Source organism: Callorhinus ursinus, unplaced genomic scaffold, assembly GCF_003265705.2.
Source record: "Callorhinus ursinus isolate GAN/ISIS: 27379988/994484 unplaced genomic scaffold, GSC_fseal_2.0 scaffold3, whole genome shotgun sequence".
In the NCBI taxonomy this organism is placed as follows: Eukaryota; Metazoa; Chordata; class Mammalia; order Carnivora; family Otariidae; genus Callorhinus; species Callorhinus ursinus.
In genome coordinates, this window is record NW_027397065.1 from 56,962,156 (window position 1) to 56,982,721 (window position 20,566).

The following is a 20,566-nucleotide window of genomic DNA, read 5'->3' on the forward strand; positions in this document are numbered from 1 at the left end:
TCATGGTCTGGTGGGAGAAACATGCCAGTACCTCATACAATTAGAACATCGGATGTGGGAGTCTACCGCAATGAAGGCAGTGTGCTCTGTGTGCTGGGAGGGGGCGGCTGGTCAGACGTGGGAAACCTAAGGACTCTCTAGAAGAAGGACACCTGAGAAGAAGGGAAGGTTCATTTCAATTGGCAGAGACTCTTATGTTTTCATCTGTTCTTGCTGGTGCATCCATTCAAATCTCTCTGCATTGAAGGGGGAATTCGTATATCCACTGGAAGACCGTTAGGCAGGGAAATTAAAGATGCTATCACATGAGTCGATGACAGTGCTATGGAAAAATAAGTAAAGCATTCTGCACTGAAGCTCAGCTCGGCTTTCTTTTTCACAGTTTTGGATTCCACTGGTTCAAAAGTAATCTCAGGTTTTTTAAATGAGTAAGAATAGTTGTCTATTTTAGGAACAATGTTATAGGTATAAGTAGAATTTAAAATATTGTAGATGCATTTACTGAGTCAGTAACATGTTTTATCCAGTTACTTGTCCAGTCTTTAACTGTCCTTTAATCTTAAGAACTGTTTCTCTCTTTCTCATATGAATGAAAGGTATGCTTCCCCTATCTCCCATCTGATACTGAAGGAATGTTTGCACTGCCCTTTTTTGGTAGAACAATTTTTTTATGATTTTGTACAACTCCTGTTTGTTCTCAGTCTCTATTCCGATATTTGGAGTTTATTCTTGATTGTAAAAAGTAATTACAGGGCGCCTTGGTGGCTCAGTCAGTTAAGCATCTGCCTTCAGCTCAGGTCGTGATCCCGGGGTCCTGGGATCAAGCCCTGAGTAGGGCTCCCTGCTCAGCAGGGAGTCTGCTTCTCCCTTTCCCTCTGCCTCTCCCTCTGTTCATGCTCTCTCTCTCTGTCAAATAAATAAATAAATAAAACTTTTTTAAAAAGCACTTACAACACTCATATGTTATTTTTTTAATTTATTTTTCATTAATCGTATACAATATAGCATTTTAGCTGCTTCAAACTAGCTTGTCATTTCATCTTGATAATAATATGCAATCACATTTTCTTTTTCTTACAGCTTCACCTCTTACGACTCTACCCATCCAAGAAGAAATGATGACAAAATATTCTAACCTTCCCTTGGAGAGTCATAACATAACACTGACTGGTAAATGTGTTGCCTTTCAAATAATTTTTGAAGCCATGTTTTCATGTTCTAGTTATTGATTTCCTCTGTCAGATGAAATTTTTCTTGAAGAGAGATCCATATGAGAACATAAGTTTGCAAATCCTTTGACTGTCTGGGTCATGTTGGCAGCAACATACCCCTTACTTTACCCAGGAGGGACCCTGGGGAAGAAAGGGTTAGGTGTCCAGGAAGAGAGAAAAAAAGTGGACTTTTTAGTTGGTTATTTACTTAACCTGTTTGGAGGGTTTAACTCCTAACTACTCTTTTATTGTAATACTATTAAAACCAGTATTCTTGCTGTTATGAAGAGACCAAGTGTTCAGAGTTGTCTGGTAGTTACCTTCTGCCTTAGCTTGATCAAACATTAGTCATTTTTTCTTCCTCCCAGGCCCCTGAACTTTGTTTTGCCCCAAGTCTGAGCAAGCACTAACGCTTGACCACAGGCTGATCATGCATCCTGCTTCCCTCCACTAGTTTATCCCATTTCCTCTGAAAAGTTCCTGCTAGCCTGCTTACCCCTCTCTATAAGAGGAAAGCGTTTCTGTTCGATGTTGAGATGCTTGCAGACGGATCCTTGGAGAATCTTCCTTATTGCAATAGGCTTTTTGAATAAAATCTCTTCTTAGATAAGTCTGGGTTGTTTTTATTTTACAAAAGAAAAGATTTGACATTCCTTTTGAAAGACTGGATTTCCAAGCTGTGGTCAACATGGTTTGCATTTCCATGTAGGTTGTTCTGGTTGCCTTCCCATCAAAAAGTTTGGTCTTAGGAACTGTCTTTCTGAAATACAGAAGTTAAATCTGAAGATATATTTATGCTTACTAGGAACCATAGGCTTTCTTCTTATTGCTGTCACTAGGATTTTTAACCTCCTTTATGAATGGAATGTTTTCATGTTGTCGTATTATTGTTTACTTGAATTGCATATATTTCTATGTTGTCCCTGTGAGATCAAGCTCCGCGTCAAGCTCTGTGCTGGGAATGGAGCCTGCTTAAGATTGTCTCTTTCCCTCTCCCTCTGCTCTCCTGTTCATGCGTGCACACTCTCTCTCTCTCTCAAAAAAAAAAAAAAAGGGGGTTGTTAACATTGAATCTCACCAAAAAGTTAGATGATGGTGCTAAGTAACAGGTCATGGGACCTCCTAGCGTAAGTGGGATGTGGGATAGGGAACCAGATCGGTTATAATCCCATTCCTTCCCTTGTCTGCTGCTTATGTTCAAAATCTTCCCAATCTTTAAGAATTAAGTCAAAATCTTCATCTTCTATAAGGCACATACAGAGAAATACTATTTTTGTTTCTTTGATATGTATTTAGCATTTTTAATTTATAAGTAAAAGTGAGTTGATCTTTAAAAATATTGAAACATTTTATTTGTAGTAATATATAGTAAGTTAGAGAATCTGAAAACCTAGAAAATTTAAAATATTGCAAACATTCTTTTAAATATTTAGCTAAATACAAAAAATAAAGACAATTTCTGCTGACCAAGACTGGGTGACCAGGCATCACGCCTATACAAATTGAAGTCATGTTAGTGTTCCTTGTGTTTGTCGACAGGGCATTTGAGTTCAAAGAGCCACAGATCTAAGAACAAGGCCTTGAATCTAGATGAGGAGGGGAACAGGAACTCAAAATTCCCAGAAAGCTGATCTTTCCAGAAAACTGAAACTGAAAACCCACAGAAGGCTATATAAAGACTGTGAAAAAGGCTCTACCTGGGAGGAGGGGAGGGATGGGCAACAGCAGTAGATCAACACAAGGCCATGAGCAGTTGGCTTCCTGGTTTTAGCCTTGTTCTGAATCGAATGCAAAGACTCCCCTGAGTACTCGAAGTCAAAGGCCTGCCCTCAATGACATTTAGATTGCAAATTTACGGTACCTGCATTATACAGGAGCCTGCGAGCTGAGAAAGAACACAAACATGACCCTGGTTCTGCAGGAAAGTGAATGAATGAAAAACATTTATGGAAGGACACATTGCCTGCTCTGGCTATGGAATCTGGACTGAGGACTGGCTCCCAAATATAAAATACAATGATGTAGACCCCAAGACTGAGAGTTAACTAAGGAACGGTAGGATTGGATTGTCCAGAACTTCAGATTACAGAAATAGTAGGTGGAGTTATAAAAGAAATACTAAAAGAGAAAAGAATATTATGCTATCAAAAAAAAAAAAAAAAGATAAAACATGCTTGAAAAATAGCCAAACAGAATTTCTGGGGATAAAAACTCAATTTGTCTGAGGAAGTCAAAACCCTTTTGATCACTCCCTACTTCTGTCTCAGCTGAACTCTTTCCAGGGGTAACCTCTGTTCATACAGTACTATGTAACATTGTTTTGTATTCTTTAATATTAGTGGTTTAAACCCATATGTATTGTTTTGAATATTTTTTATTGTCAATCAGTGTTAATTCTTGAGATCTAGCCATATTACATGGACATACCTTATTTCTTTTACTTGTGTGCACAGTTAAACATACCAGTTTTCTTAGACATTTTCCTCTAAATGGACCCTAGTTTGTTTAAATTTTTTTCTGTTGTAAACCTTCAATAATGAACACTTCTTTCTACGTATCTCTCTCTGGGAATGACTGTGTGTGTTCCTTTAGGAGATAAATGCCACAGGGTTGAATTGCTGAATTAGAAGTTATGTGCATTTTATTTATTTTATTTTTTAAAAGATTTTATTTATTTATTTGACAGAGAGAGACACAGCAAGAGAGGGAACACAAGCGGGGGGAGTGGGAGAGGAAGAAGCAAGCCTCCTGCAGAGCAGGGAGCCCAATGTGGGGCTCGATTCCAGGACCCTAGGACCATGACCTGAGCAGAAGGCAGATGCCCAACCACTGAGCCACCCAGGCGCCTGCCTTTTAATTTTAATACATACTTGCAAATTGCCCTCCAAAGTAACAGTTTGCCTTTTCCCTCACCCTCATATTTGACTGTCATCCTCCTTAGTTCCTGACCAGCACCACCTGATATTATTAAACTCTTTCATCTTTGCCAGCATGAGTGCTAAAAGCTGTATCACTGTTGTTTTAATTTGTGTTTTGGAATTGGACATACTTATATATGTGTGTGTGTGTGTGTGTGTGTGTCTGTGTCTGTGTCTGTTAATATCCCATATCCATTTTCCTGTTGTGTTTATATACTTTTAAACTGATGTGAGACAGCTATACATTTTAAATACTAATTTATACTTTCTATTGAAATTGTAAATATTGTCTCCTAGTTGTCTTTAAACATTTACATTGTGTTTTTTATTGTGAAGAAGTTTCATTGTTTTGTTTTCTCCTATCATTTTTACAGAAGTATTTTCATAGTTTTTTACCCTTCAGTTTTTAATCCTTTTGAAATGCAGTTTTATGTACTGTGTGTGAAAGGTCACTAACTTTATTAAATTATTTTTATATAGAGAGCCAAGGTCTCAACACCCTCTACTGAATAGTTCTCCTTTTTCCTACAGTTTTGAAATATCACCCTAATCATATTCCAAATTCCTATGTGCTATTCTGTTCCTTTATTGTTTCAGTGTTTTTCAAACATTCTATAGAGTTGGGCAAAATAAGAAATTTACCTTGTAACCTGATTTACCACCCATGCACACACATGGGGAAACACATACGCACAATAAACAAATGTTCGTTAAGCAACACCCACGCCTCACAGGTGTGTTACACTGGTAGTTTCTTCTTTTTCAATCCTTTAAAAAAACAAATTTGGTGATAACTATTAACTTGACTTCCTGACCGCTAATAATTTCCAACTTGCAATCCAGAAAATTCTACCTAATTTCTTGGTATTTTGTAGCATCATTAACACATTAATATTATTTTTGAAATATTATGATACATCTTTATATCTTTGTTTTTTATTTTAACAGGTTTTCCAATGTCCTACATTTTCACTCTTTCATGTAGATTTTTTTTGGAATCAAGTTCCACAACAAATACTTCTTGGATTTTGACTGATTTTTTACTAAATTTGTAGAATAATTTGTAGGAGACTTAATGATTTTATGATATTGCATTATCACCTATAATTTAGATCTCATTTGAGTTAGGATTCCTATTACATTAATTTTTTTTTCCTTTTTAAAAAGTATTTAGAGCACTTGGGTGGCTCAGTCGGTTAAGCTTCTGCCTTCGGCTCGGGTCATGATCCCAGGGTCATGGGATTGAGTCCCACATTGGGTTCTCCAGTGGGGAGCCTGCTTCTCCCTCTCCTGCTCTCCCTGCTTGTGCTCTCTCTGTCAAATAAATAAATAAAATCTTTAAAAATAAATAAATAAATAAATAAATGAAAAGTATTTAAAAATTATATGTACTTAAGGTGTACAGCATGATGGTTTGATATATATATATGGTGAAATGTTGCTACCATCAACTAATTAACATATCATCTCACAAACTTTTTTTGGTATGATTAGTTTACCTGAAATCTACTATCTAAGCATATTTCCAGTGTTCAATACAGTATTATTAAGTAGTGTCTTCATGCCTATACATTAGCTCTCTAGTCTTATCCTACATAATTGCAACTTTGTACTTTTTGACCAGAATCTCCCCATTTCCTCCAGTCCCTCAGTCCCTGGTAACCATCCTTTTACCCTCTGTTTCAATAAGTTCATCTTTTTTCTTTACTTTTTTAGATTCCACATATAAGTGAAAAAATGCAGTATTTGCCTTTCCCTGTCTGGCTTATTTCACTTAGCATGATGTCCTCCAGGTTCGTCCACGTTATTGTAAAAGGCAGAGTTTCCTTCTTTCTCATACCTGAGTAATAGTCCATCTTCCTTACCCATCCTTCTTTCTGTGGGCACTGGGGTTGTTTCCACATCTTGGCTCTCATAAACAATGCTGCAGTGTTCATGGCAGTGCAAATATCTCTTTGGGATCCTGATTTCATTTCCCTTAGATATATACCCAGAAATGGGATTGCTGGATCGTATGGCATTTCTATTTTTGTTTTTTGTGGAAGCCCCATACTGTTTTCCATAATAGCTGTACCACTTTACAGTCCCACCAGCAGTGTATAAGAGCTCTCTTTTCGGGGCGCCTGGGTGGCTCAGTCGTTGAGCATCTGCCTTTGGCTCAGGTCATGATTCCAGGTCCTGGGGTCGAGCCCCGCATCGGGCTCCCTGCTTGGTGGGAGGCCTGCTTCTCCCTCTCCCACTCCCACTGCTTGTGTTCCCTCTCTCGCTGTGTCTCTCTGTCAAATAAATAAATAAAATCTTTAAAAAAAAAGAGCTCTCTTTTCTCATGTAGCTGTTGATCATTTGTATCTCTTCTTTAAAGAAATGTTTATTCAGGTCCTTTGCCCATTTTTAAATTGAGTTATTTGTTTTCTTGCTTTTGAGTTGGTTGTGTTACTTATATATTGGGGATATTAGCCCCTTATCAGATTATGGTTGGCAAATATTTTCTTCCATTCTGTAAGTTGCCTCTTTACTGTGTTGTTTATTATGCAGAAACTTTTTAGTTTGATTAATTCTACATGTTTATTTTTGCTTTTGTTGTCTATGCTTTGGGGCTCATATCCATGCAATCAATGCCCAGACCAATGTCAAGAAGTTTTTCCCCTGTGTTTTCTATTTCCCTAGTTTTATGATTAGGATGGAAACCAAATTCTAGAATATGCCAAAGACCTAAGGAGGAAAGACAGCAAGAAACTTTGACACAGTCTGGTTAAGAACAAACTGAGGGTTCTAGAGGGGAGGGGGGTGGGGGGATTGGTTAGCCTGGTGATGGGTATTAAGGAGGGAATGTTCTGCATGGAGCACTGGGTGTTAAACGCAAACAATGAATCATGGAACACTACATCAAAAACTAATGATGTAATGTATGGTGATTAACATAACATAATAATAAAAGATATTGTTGCTAGTACTGTGCTCTTGATATCAATGCTCAGGGTAAAGGCACGTAGTAGATTTTTAGTATAATTGTGAATGGATAGATAAGTGAAAGGCATGTAGCCGGTGTTCAGTAAATAAGTGTTGAATGAATGGGTAAATGAAGAAATGATACCTTATCATTGCTAGACATTTGCCATTGCTGTTGTGATTAATTTCTCAATTTTGCCTAGGTCCTTAAGTCATTCCCTCTAACTTTAAAGTCCTAGGTGGGAGGATATGATTAGTCAAATGTCATTGCCCTTAGCCTCAGAGAATTAGAAGGAATATTTTTGGCTTACATAGTGACTGAGGGGGCTTTGCTTCTCATTAAAACTTAAACAGAGGGGAAGGGTTTTCAGATTCTGGTTATCCAAAAATATAATAGTCCACTACCAGAGTGTTGGATTAGTTTTGTGTTAATTATTTGGAAATGATAGTAACCTATTTGATTGCTAAAACAGTTTAACTATTAGTTGTATTTTCTCTCTAACTGATATGAAAAGTTGTTGCAATATTGTCCTTTATGTTGTAGAAAAATGTATTTAATTGGTGGATTATTACTCAATGCTATACCCTCAAATTAAGTACCACATTATTCAAAACAAGAAGAAATGTGCCTTTCTAAAATTCAAATGGAACCATGTCCCTTTTAAATTTTTCTTTGAAATAATTTTAAATCAGTTTAGAAAGTAGGGAAATAACCATTATACCTGGTACTAATGGAAATGGAGGAAAATTGTGACCAGCAGGAACTTTGTTTAATGAAATTCAGCCAGCATCTTTTTTTGGCTAATGTAAGAACATTTTCCATAATATTGCTGAAGCTTTGAATTATGTTTGGTAAATCCAGCTTCATTTGTGTAGAAGCCATCCACATTTTCTAATATTTCCCTTCCTTTTGATACTGCCTGAATAAAATTCCCAAAAGTTTGAGAATAAGCTATTCTTATATAACGCCAGCCACATAGTTCCTAGGTCTTGAGGGATTCCCAAGGGAGGACTTTGAGATTGTGTGTGTATATGTGTGTATTATGTATATAGACACACATATACATACAGACCCATACACTCTTTTATACTCAGGTTAGTTAGGCTTACAACCTTTGGGTTTCCTGTGCACATTGGTGATTTTCTATTCTAAGCTATGGAATTCAGGAACCACAGGTATTTTAGATTCTATCACATCAGTTTTGTGCTGATCAGATGGCATGTAAATAACTTGGTAGATTCAGTGAAATAAAAGACCATGAATGAAACTTAATTTGGGAGGAGGTGAAAATTGTAAGAATCAAGGAACAATTTTCTTTTCTTATTGTACAAATTTTGAATATGAAGTTTAAGATATATGTGTTTTATTCTTATTCAGAGGAGTTATTTTATAAACTTAGTTAAACTCCATATGGTAAGGAGCATCATATAAATGGAGCAACACGTTAAAAATAGGATTGAATGTTTCACTTTTATATAGGGGTGTTGGTTTCATGTTAGAGTGGCCACCTGAATTATTTCTATAAGGATTCTAGGTGTTCCATCTGTATTTTAGGATGTAACATGGGACCTCACTGACTTCTATGGTAAAATAAAGGAAAGCTCCATATTTCCTATCTCTGCATCAGCCAGAATTGTCCCATTTTGCCAGTTTTTTATGTTGTGGTACATTTTGCCAGTTTTTTATGTTGTGGTACATTTAACTCTTATAAATAAAAGTTTCTGCTTTTAAAGCATGTTTGGAAACACTGTCCTATGCAAGAAATTTTACTTTGCTTTTTCCACATTTTTCTTTTTTATAACAAAAAACAAAATAGACTTTTATTTCAAGTGATATGTTTCCTAAATGGGCCCATTAAGGTCTAACTGTTACCATTTCTTTAAAGATTTCAAATTGCTTAAATGTCCATATACTTTTAATAATTTTAATTATGAAAATAAGAGACAGGTGTAAATTACTATATGACTTTAAGAACAGTCTTTTAAAAATATAGTTCAGGGGTGCCTGGGTGGCTCAGATGGTTAAGCGTCAGCCTTTGGCTCAGGTCATTGGGCTCCCTGCTCCACGGGAGGCCTGCTTCTTCCTCTCCCACTCCCCCTGCTTGTGTTCCCTCTCTTGCTGTCTCTCTGTCAAATAAATAAATAAAATCTTAAAAAAAATTAAAAATATAGTTCAGAAACTGAGTAAATAGGTATAGTCTTAGAAATGTAGATATGGATGTTTTTGCAGTACTCTAAATAGCAGAAACGCATTGCAGTTATGGTTTTGGGGAGGTTGAAACATTGTCCATTGAGTTCAATGGACATATTAGTTTGTTGGCTAATTTAAAATATTTTAAAGTTAGAGGTAAAACTTTTAACATATTTTTGATTTTCTGTTAGGAAAGCAAGCTGCAGAAGCATCTGCGAAGTATTACAAGAAACAGGGAGGTAACAATTAGAGCTTGGAACCTGGCCTGATTTAGAGAGAGGCTACAGTACAGTTTTGATAGACTCATTTAGTTCAAAGTGTGAATGTTTAAAATATGTTGGTCATACCATTTGTCTACCATCACATTGCTGTATTGCTGCATTACAAATTTGTTTCATCTTCTCTTAATATTTTCTTTCATTTAAAATCTCAGTTTAGGGGCGCCTGGGTGGCTCAGTCGGTTAGGCATCCAACTCTTGATTTCGGCTCAGGTCATGATCTCAGGGTCATGAGATCAAGCCCCACATCAGGTCCATGCTCAGCCCAGAGTCGGCTTGTCCCTCTCTCTCTGCCTCTCTCCCTGCTTGTGCACGTGCTCGCACGCTGTCTCTCAAATAAATAAATAAAATCTTAAAAAAAAATAAAACCTCAGTTCACTTGTTTGAAAGTGATAAGGAAGTTAATTTCATTGTCATGAGAATGTCATATCTTTGGAAGTTGGTACACACAGTTGATTATGAGAATCTGGACTCAGCCACACCCAAATTTGTACTCATATCTGTCATTATCATGGTATATGATCTAGGGAAAGATAGTGAGCCTTCCTTTGCCTCAGCCTCCTCCTCTATGAAGTAGGAATGATAAAAATGGTACTTACAGAATTGCTGTAAAGATTAAATGATATGAGCAATACGGAACTTCAGGCAATACCTGATAGCTTTTGTTATATTCTCCAGTGAGATCAATATTGAGAGGAAGTTAAGTGGGAACTTATTCAGCAGTTAATAGATCACTAAAATTTTCCTTATGATAGCTCATTTAATCCTTTCTGTAGTCTCATGAAATATGTCTTGTGCCATTTTACAAATGAGGAAACTGAGGTGTCCAACATAAAGATACATGGTGTTGCCCTGTGAGTCACCTCAGGCAAGGAACCAGACACGGGGCTGTTCCCTTATGACATGGAGGTGATTGTTCATATTTTAACTTCCCGATATTTTAGGAGGCTCCAGTGAGCCGCATCACTGAAAAGAGTGTGGTGCCCTGGAGTCCCCTTCTGGAATGTAAATACCTCTGTAATGCCTCCTGCAAGGAGTGATAATGCTGTTTTGTCTTCTTGCCAGCCCTCCAGCAAGAAAGATGGTCTGTATTCAACCCCCACAGGGTGCCCAAGAAATAATGCAAGGGTCACAATAGCTTTCTCTGGGTGCTCAGAACCTCTGGCAACTCCATGGCCTATAGCAAGGCCTGGATCTCCTCAATTCTGAGCAAGGTGGCTTTGCCAGTATAAACCTGGGCTGGGCAGAGGCCAGCAGTAATGAGTGACACTCAGCTCAGACCTGGGGAAACAACTCAAGAAATCTGCAAAGGCTTTGTCCCTGAAGCAACAACTGAGCAGAGTTTTGCAAGATGTGAAAGAATTTTCACATTTAGGGGCGATCCAATATATAGAAAGCAGGTTTAAGTCATCAATAATAATGCTCTATCAACAATTTTTTAATGTAACATTCCTTGGAAGAATTATTCCTCTGTCAACATAGATTTGGTTCCCTTTATTATTCTCTTTCATAGTCACAGTGGAAGAAAGTGTTTGTTACATTACCAAAGTCTACAGACTTTGGTAGACGGTCTGTCTCCCACAAGGAAGGAAAAGAGGTAGTTAGGTTAGACAGTTAAGGACGTTTTTAACCTATGATAAAGCACTTTCTGTAATATGGTAAGATAACAGAATATGCTGTATTGGGGTGAATACAGAGACTGTATGGAGAACTCCTTTATGAAATTGACTAAGGAAGTAAATTTCCTTGACAGAAAGACAGACCTAGGTTTTCAGGGTACCCCAGAGCTAAAGCTGAAGGAGGAAAATTTACAGAAAACAGAAGCTTAGGACCAAATATGATATATCTTAAAACATTTTCTCCTGTTACTAGTACCTAATGTAATTTCTGGTATGCAGTAGATGCTCAGCAAATGCACGAAAATATGCAAATTCCTTCAGTTTGACCACTTCAGTTTTTTCTCTGTATAATTGAATCTTGTTAAAATGTCTATACCTAGGGTTTTGTTTTGTTTTGTTTTGTTTTGCCTTTCTTTTTGTGCATAAAATTCAACTCAGCACTTCTGTAATTATGCAAGTAGTTATTCTGGGCATGTGCTCACAAAGCACTTCACACTAGCTGTACTTCACTGTCTGCAAATTTTGTACCTGGTCATTGCTTAAGGAAGCATTTTTATAAAGTTTTAAATGTAATTAAAAGTGATGTTATGCTATTTAGGTTCTGTTTTTTTTTTTTCTTTCTACATTTTGGCTCTGCATTCTGCTTTTACTGATGCCACGCTATTGAGCAGGAGATTGAGAGATGTGTTTATATAATGCATTGCCCTCTCCCAAACACAACCCTTTTTATTTCCTTTAAGAGTAACCACCACTGTTCTGGTTTTTAGGGGGTCACGTCTTTGCTTTTTAAAATTGTTCTGTCACACAGGTGTACATCCCTAAATATAGTTTAGTTTTGCTTTGTTTTTTTTAAAGGTGTATTTCTAAAGTATCTTTTCATTTTTAGGTTTATTTCTTTCCTTTTTCTAATTTACCTGTTGAAAACATCAGATCGTTCATCTTGTTGAGTTTTCTCACACCCTAGATTCTGTCGATCACTTTCACGGGGTGCTATTTAACAAGTTTTTCCATCCTCTGTATTTCCTGTAAACTGGTAGTTGGATCTAGAGACTTAGTTTCAGTACCCCCTCCCCCTTTACTTTTTTTCTTTTTTTGGAGGGGGACAAAACGACTGCCTAGGTCGTGGGGTGTCCCTCCTTAGGAGACACACAGTTCCGTGTCTGAGAGGGTTGCAGCAGATGATGCAGAATGCCGAGATCCACGATTCACCAGGAGTTATAGCTCATTGTGTCAGATTTCTAGAGTTTCTTCACTTATTGGCTGGAACTGTATAAAAAGAAAGTTTTCCTCCTCTATTATCTGGTTACCAATTGCACATTTAGTATAGGAAGAGCAGTGTACCTGTTTGGTTTTTTTCCTTTAATTACTACTGCTCAAAAAAAAAAAAAGTTGGCTCTAATGTATCTGCCATAAGTGGGATATAGATATCTATAGAGATATATCACCTCATGGTTTTGTACCAGAATTTCAAATTCGATGAGAAGTCAGAAGTACAGGATGAGTGTTTGAATTCTGCCATTCATCTATATCTTTGTCCAATCCCTACAAGTTTTTAAGGACTAAGAAGACTAGGAATGACAGAATTAGTATATCACACAAACCCACATTCTACACTAAACGTTCTTGTAATAACGATGAATGATATGATTCCTTAAAGGAATCAAAGCAGTTACTCCATTCTCTCCCTTTGGTTTTGTTTGCTTTTACGTGGGAGTGTTTCTGTACAGTCAAAGCATAGGGCCCCCCTTTATACAGTGCTCTTTCCCCTATATCCTTGTCAGCTGGAAATTTTAAGGAGATTAAGATTATAGCCTTAGGCTTTTGCTATTCTGGTAATGTAACAAACACTTTCTTCCGCTGTAACTGTGAAAGAGAATAATAAAGGGAACCAAATCTATGTTGACAGAGGAGTAATCCTTCAAAGGAATGTTACATTAAGAAATTGTTGATAGAGCATTATTATTGATGACTTAAACCTGCTTTCTACATATTGGATCTCCCCTAAATGTAACTTTTACAACATCTTTTTTGTTTTGTCTTTTCTTTTGTGGCTAATAGAACATTCCAGTGTGCCAGCGGAAAAAAATATCACTTTAGAACAACCTTCTAAAATAAAACTCACATGCCAATTCACAACATCTGGGGATGTGAATTCAGTAAATGTGACTTGGAAAAAAGGTGATGAACAACTTGAGAATTATTGCATCAATGTCACAGGAAACATCCTGTATACCCAGTACATGTGAGTACATAAAATTTTAACCTGCATGGCTCGATGAAATTCATCAACTTTTAAACATTTTTGATGACTGGGCATTCTTTCCTTTGCTGTCTTTTGAAGGTTATGCTAATATTCTAATTTGCATATTTACAGAATTGTTTCTATTTTAGAATTTTGATTAAATGCTAAGTCTTTTTCATTTTTATCAAGAAGTGTTTTGAGAACTAAGCCCATATTAATAAATTCTCTTTAGGTTTACCATCATTAATGGCAAACAAATGGGAAGCTATTCTTGTTTCCTTGAAGAGGAAAAGGAACAAAGGGGCACATTTAATTTCAGAGGTTAGTGCTAATAATTTATAGAGTAATAACTTCAGCATTATATTTTTAGGATTCTGAATCCCCCAATTTTTGAATTACCATTACAATACTAAACGTAATGAGCTGAAAGAAAATCATATACTTTTCCACTGAATCTTAAAGTGGTGACCTTAAAAATGGAACTTCCCAGTCTTCCCAGTGGTAGCACTGCATTTCCCAACCCATTCCCACTCCTGTCCCTCCCCTAGCTTAAATTGAGATTTTAGTGTGAAAGATGGGGCTGCCAGGTTATTTGTAACAGTCTCTTGAATTTATTTGCTTATTCATTTGTTTAGCCCACTAAACTCAGAGCTTCTATATATTGTCCCTTTAGGCATCTGTGAGAATATGCTTCGGTGTTCTGTACCAGTGGGTCTGGGACTTGGGGGGTTTAGGGATCCATAAAATTTAAAAATAATATGGAGATGCACAAAGGGTTGCCAGTTTTTGGTCTCCTCAAATAAGGAAAAACCCCAGAATAAAATCCATAGCTCTTCCCTGTGGAACAAGAAGAAGTAAGATCAGAATATTTTACTCTTAACTATCATTAAAGCAAAACTATAAAGGTCTCAATCTCATAAGAGAGACTAGTCACTGAGCTGGACACTTATCTTCATGAAAAACCCCTATTCTGTGATAGATTAGGGAACCACAGTGTCCATGCTGGTATCTGGGAAATGTGGTCTGTTGCCATATTAACTGTTCTGGGTTTTGCCTCACATTAATTTCCCAAGGTACATGAGAAATTGTTCTCCACTTTTCCTGAAAATTGTGAGGTCTGGCTAGCTGCCCTGACAAAATACGGATGCTGTCTCCAAGGCCCCATCAATAGCAGAATGGCCTCTCCAACATTATCATGATTTAAGGTGGTTCGCTCCTCTGTCCCTCCACCCCTCCCTGTATTCCCCCTGTTCTCACAGACTCATTTCCTTCATGTGGTTTTGTAAATGTTCTCACTTGGTAAATATAATAAACCCTTGTGTTTATGCAATTTGGTGTCTGCAAAGGCAGAAACTATTCCCATCCTTTGATTATGTTGATCATGTACATTCTCTCTTAACCTCCTTTCCTCTGTTTGCTTAATTTAATTTAGTGCAGGATAGATGCGCCGTGCATTTCCTTCCCTTATTCCCTTCCTTCCCTCCTTCCCCATCTTCCTCCTCCCTTCTTTCTTTCCTTCCTAATGAGCTAAGAGGATATTAAACACATGCACACACACACACACAGTCCTCTAGTAAACATTTTATTGAATTTCCTTTAAATATGTAAAGAAGGCCTATAGATTTTGAGGGAATACTCATCAGATCTTGAGGCTTAAAGTGATTCCAGGAGATTCAGTTTTAAAAATTGCTTTTTTCGGGCGCCTGGGTGGCTCAGATGGTTAAGCGTCTGCCTTCGGCTCAGGTCATGGTCCCGGGGTCCTGGGATCGAGTCCTGCATCGGGCTCCCTGCTCAGCAGGGAGCCTGCTTCTCCCTCTGCTTCTCTCTCTCTGTCTGTCATGAATAAATAAATAAAATCTTAAAAAAAAAAAGAGTTAAAAAAAATAAAAATTGCTTTTTTCCCCATCTAGCTAGGACTGTTTTCTAGAAATATGTACTAGTTACCCCTGTTCAAACTTTAAATATTGACTATATTATGCTTTTTCCTATTAGCTGTCTTATAATAAATTACTTAAATTATTATTTGGCAATGATCTGTCCTGCCTCTAATGTGAAAGATTAACAGAAGCATTTTATTTTTCAATATACCAATACATTTAATGCCACGTGGTCTTGGAGAAAGCCTCTTGATTCCATATCTATTTTGAGATGACCAGGCTGAATCATCTGGCTGGTGTCAGGAGCACCAACACAAGGCTTAGGTTTGAAATCAAATGCTTGAGAAATGCAAAGAGCCACTGAATATTTACTGTTTTTCTTTTTGTAGTTTTCTTAAAGTAGTTTAGTTCAGTTTATTAGTTTTTAATGCCCACTTAACAGTAATATAACTTTTAAGTATATACTGTCTCGAAGATATTTATAAAATTAATAAGTTGGCCCTTTCCAGATCTTTGGTAAAATAATATTTTCCTGTAACTCATCTAAATTGAATATTGCTTGGAGAAATAATTTCATTTGATTACAATTTAAAGGCATCTGCAGAACAATTCTTTTATAGTTATTATTTAATTAGATCTGTAAGGCTTATAGGATGGCATCTATTTTTATAAATATCCTATTATATTATGTCTCCACATGACTTGCTTATGGGTTTTCCTAAGAAGAAGGCTTATTTTTACTTAGCAATCCTACAGTTGAGTGTGGTTGAAAAGCCTTTTTTATCCTCTATTTTAAATTCAGCCAAAAAAACCCCATTCTGTCATTGACCAAATGAGTCAACTAGTGCATGAGCCTGAGTCCTTAGAACAATTCATCAGCAAAGCCCCTGCTTCTGCCTTTATGGGAGCTGGTTGATTTATTACTACAAGATTACAAAAGGGCCTCAAATCACTGATTAGTACAATGCCAAAAAACCTGCTCACTTTGTGTTTGGCTGTTGATGCTGGTACAGGAGAGAGAGCAAAAGTCACACTGGAAGCTTGCAAGTGCTAACATGTCGTGATTACTTTTCATTCAAGAAAGATGAGAGGTGGGCTACTGTGTTTCTCAGTAGCAGGCCAACTATTCTGATGTAGTTGCTGAAAACTTCTATAATATTCATCAGTGTTAAAATCTCTCGTTAGAGGGGCACCTGGGTGGCTCAGTCGGTTAAGCGTCTGCCTTCAGCTCAGGTCATGATCCCAGATCCTGGGATCAAATTCCGCATCTGGCACGCTGCTCAGCGGGGAGCCTGCTTCTCCCTCTCGCACTCCCCCTACCTGTGCTCTCTCTCTCTGTGTCAGATGAATAAATAAAATCTTTTATTTTTTTTTAAAGATTTTTATTTACTTATTTGAGAGAAAGAATGAGAGAGAGAGTTCATGAGAGGGGGGAAAGGTCAGAGGGAGAAGCAGACTCCCTGCTGAGCAGGGAGCCCGATGTGGGACTCGATCCCGGGACTCCAGGATCATGACCTGAGCCGAAGGCAGTCGCTTAACCAACTGAGCCACCCAGGCGCCCTGAATAAATAAAATCTTAAAAAAAAGAAAAAATTAAAATTTCTTAATAGAAAAGATGCAGAAATTTAGTTGGTGAAGGGTAAGTAATGGCACAAAGAACTTCTGAGAATTCTTGGTGAGATTTTGATGGTGCCAAGTGCTGTGAAGCCTCCCTTGGCCTAGCCATCTGTCTTCACTAGTAAGTATCCAGGGAGTCAAAATATGGAATAGTACTATGGAAGAATCAGTTGGAACTTCAGCTTCAAACCCCAGTGCTGAAGTCTAGTTAGCTGTCTTTGACTATGTGGAAGAATCTTTTCCCTAATTTGGTAATACCTAAATGTCCTTGGGCCGAAAATGACCCAGGCTGATTTTCTTCCTAGTTCACGATATAGATCTCTAACTTTACAACTCCATAGGGCTTTGACTGTCACCAGGTAGATCCTGGGCCCCATCTTCTTAGACACTAGTTTGAATCAGCAATTTCAGCATCTTCAAACTTGGATTCTTCCAATCCAAGACTCTCACCAGTCCTGCCTTATCCAAAGTTTCAAAAGGTCAACAGAACATATTAGAACACCGTATCGCTGTGCTTCTTTGCATAAATATTTCCAAACATAAGTAGCAGCCCAGAACCAACTGGGACCTCTGGAGAAGTTCTAACAAACTGGTGTTTCCTGACCATGGTGCCTTTTGTAATTTAGATCCACACTGCTGTTATCAGCCATATAAAATGTAGCAGAGCAGTGGTTAATGTCCACCTTTTCACATGGAGTTTGAGAAGTGTGGTTTTGCTTATCTGAGGTTTGGAAGGAACTTTGTGGCTTCAGAAAAGAATCCTTATTTTAGCCAAGCTTGAATCTGTGCTTATCTGCAGGTCTTTAGTTGAGGCCTACCCTAAAGTAGGGTTGACCTTTCCAGGAGCTTCTGTGTTCTCATACTTCATTTAATAATAAAGCCACACCAGGTGTTCGGCATATTGGAATGAAGTATGACTAGGTCGTGGTCTTGAACTGAGAGATTGATCGTGTTTTGTCAGGAGGCCCTCAGATAACTTCCTTTTCACTTGGTCCAGTCATGCTTTTTCCTAGCAAAATCTCAAGTAAGGAAATACACACCAAAAAAGGGACACTAAGGCAAAGTAACATTTTGTTATTGGCCAGCCTTGGCCACAAACCTTGCTGAAGTTCTTGGAAGGCTTTGCCACATGGAAGGCTTCTTTTTCCTCAATGAGGTCGTACTAACCTTAAGCCAAAGCAGAGCCTTATATTCCTTCACAGCCCAAGGTCAGTTAGGTCTTTACTCCTCTGGGCAGGAGGATAACACCCTCCTCAGCCAGGAAAAATATGCTGAGCATGAGGCTGAGTTATTTATACCTCTAGATTTCTATCCCTAGAAAACAGGGCCCAATCAGTGCCCTGGACCATGACTAATCCATGATAATCCTCCTTTCTAGGACTGGAAAACTGGAGGGCTGAATGAGAGGAGGGAATTTCTAGTGAGGTCACTGGGGACTTCAGTCCATAGGCCACTGCTCAGCCTTTTATTGACACCACCTCCAGTGTCTAGTGAGGAAACTGGATCTACCGTGAGAAAAAAAAAACCAGAATGGGGGGGTGGTTACTGGGAGCCTCAGTTGGTTACGCGGCTGCCTTCGGCTCAGGTCATGATCTAGGTTCCTGGGATCGAGCCCCGCATTGGGCTCCCTGCTCAGTGGGGAGCCTGCTTCTCCCCCTGCCTGCCGCTCCCCCTGCTTGAGCTCTCTCTCTCTCTGTCAAATAAATAATGAAAAACAAAATCTTAAAAAAAAAAAAACAGAATGAAATATTCTGTGGTTCAGCGTAATTTAGGCCTGTAACATTTTGATGCTGAAATTTATTGTCTTGTTTCTCAAGAACTTAAAATATAGTTATGTTAATATCAGGACAGTTGGTCAGCCTATTCTCTTGGCTCCTAGCGTTGCTTTCAATTTTCCTCTATTGGTTATTTTCCTGCAGCAGACTGCTGTCTGGGTCCCCAGATGAGCCCAGAGTGAGGTAGCCACAGACTGAGGAAACTGAACAAAACAAAAGTAGTTTGACTTAATAGGGAGAACACTTACATGAACTTACATGAGAGACACAATCTTTACTTTTATTGAAAAAATGCATGTGGATAGCAATTATTCCCTTATTTAAAAATTTCTCTCACAAGTTATGTCAAAGTACCAGTTGCTTTATTCTGCTTTTTCTTGTTAAAACCAGTATGTGGTGAACGGGCCCTTTTCTTTTTATTCTTAGATTCTATGTAATATGTAAAGTTATTATTCCATGTGTTTTTTCTGCTCTGTATACTACATAGGTCTGGAAACAAGAGTTTCTTTTTAACTTTTAACTAATTTAATTTCTTGTTATGGTAAGGAGCAGGATTGAGGTGCCCTGATTTAAATTGTTTTAATTTATCCTGAAATTGTAATCCTTACACAAAAATCTTATTCAACTGCTTTCGCCAAGTACTTGAATGCGTGTTTCAAGCAGAATTTGTTTTACAGCCTCACTAAGTTGATTAAAATAGATGTTATTAAAGGATCTCAAAGCTCCTGTTTCTTCATTCTTTTGGGCCTTGTCTCCTGCGCTTCATACCCTTGAGTTTTTCATCATTTCACTCTTTTAATCTCCTTTCTCACCTGGGCTGGGTAGTCTATAAGGCATTCAGTTTGGAGCCTTTCCTATGTTTTTACGTGTTCCTACAGTTCTGAGATGTATTCAGATGAATTTCCAGTTCTCTTTTTTTATTCTAAGTCTTATTTCTCCTCTCTTCCACATGACTGGCTGACCTGGAAATCATTCTTGCACATGATGATGATCTATCCTAGTAAGCTGACTCATGACCACTATGTAATAAGGCCATGGGCATTACAAATTGTGAGGGAGGTCAGTTAAGAAAAGCGATACCAGTACATAATCAAAATTTTGTGGTGTTTACTTTGCACCCAACACTTTATTTAGTATGATCTCATACTTAATCCTTTACAGCAACACAGTAGGATGGGTTATGACCTACCGAAGTACTCAATGTTAGTAACACTGAAACTGTAATTTGAGTGTATGTATTTCCTGGACCCAAACCAATTCTTTGTCACATCATTGTCACTTTGTGCTGACTTCCTTCAAACACTTAAAAGACCTGACCTTTGGAATGGACACATATTAACCACATATTAACTAAATATCCCTCATCCTGATGGTGACCCGATTGGGAGTTTGGGACACTAGTGGCCTCAGTCAAAAGGAGGGCTCAGAATATCTTCTGGCTGGGATGTCTTAAATCCAGGTAATCACTCATACTCCCTGTCTCCTCTCTCAGGAGTGCCCTAGTGGTACCTGACTAGGTTTTCGTAAAGTATTAGTGGGTGAGTACAAATTCTGATAGGCAGTTCACAGCTGTGGTTAATGTAAAATTGTAGACCATTCAGTTTCATCAAAACATGTTTCCTTAGTTATGAAAAGTGTGAGACAACTGATTTATAGATTGCTCTATTTTCTTTCATATGAATTACTTGAAGCATTTATGCTATCATGGGTGACATACCTTCCACTTACTTGCATCTCTTATTAGCACTGCTTCATTCAACACTCAGCTGGTCAGCAGCCTTGATGAAGGAGAGGGTGATATGTGCAATTGTATTTAGGCACACCTTATTTATTTATTTTTAAAATATTCTATTTATTTATTAGAGAGAGAGCGAGCATGTGCACAAGTG

The 20,566-nt window shown here is 37.8% G+C and overlaps 1 protein-coding gene across 2 annotated transcripts in view; it reads left to right on the forward strand.

Annotated features, from left to right (window-relative positions):
* The window catches only part of EMB (embigin), a 42,665-nt gene that overhangs the window by 12,280 nt on the left and 9,819 nt on the right, over positions 1–20,566 (forward strand). For both annotated transcript variants that reach the window (XM_025867306.2, XM_025867305.2), the window contains exons 3-5: positions 1,081–1,170; positions 13,225–13,408; positions 13,641–13,729. In XM_025867306.2, coding sequence (XP_025723091.1) covers positions 1,081–1,170; positions 13,225–13,408; positions 13,641–13,729 — 363 coding nt within the window. The remainder of the gene's footprint in view (positions 1–1,080; positions 1,171–13,224; positions 13,409–13,640; positions 13,730–20,566) is intronic.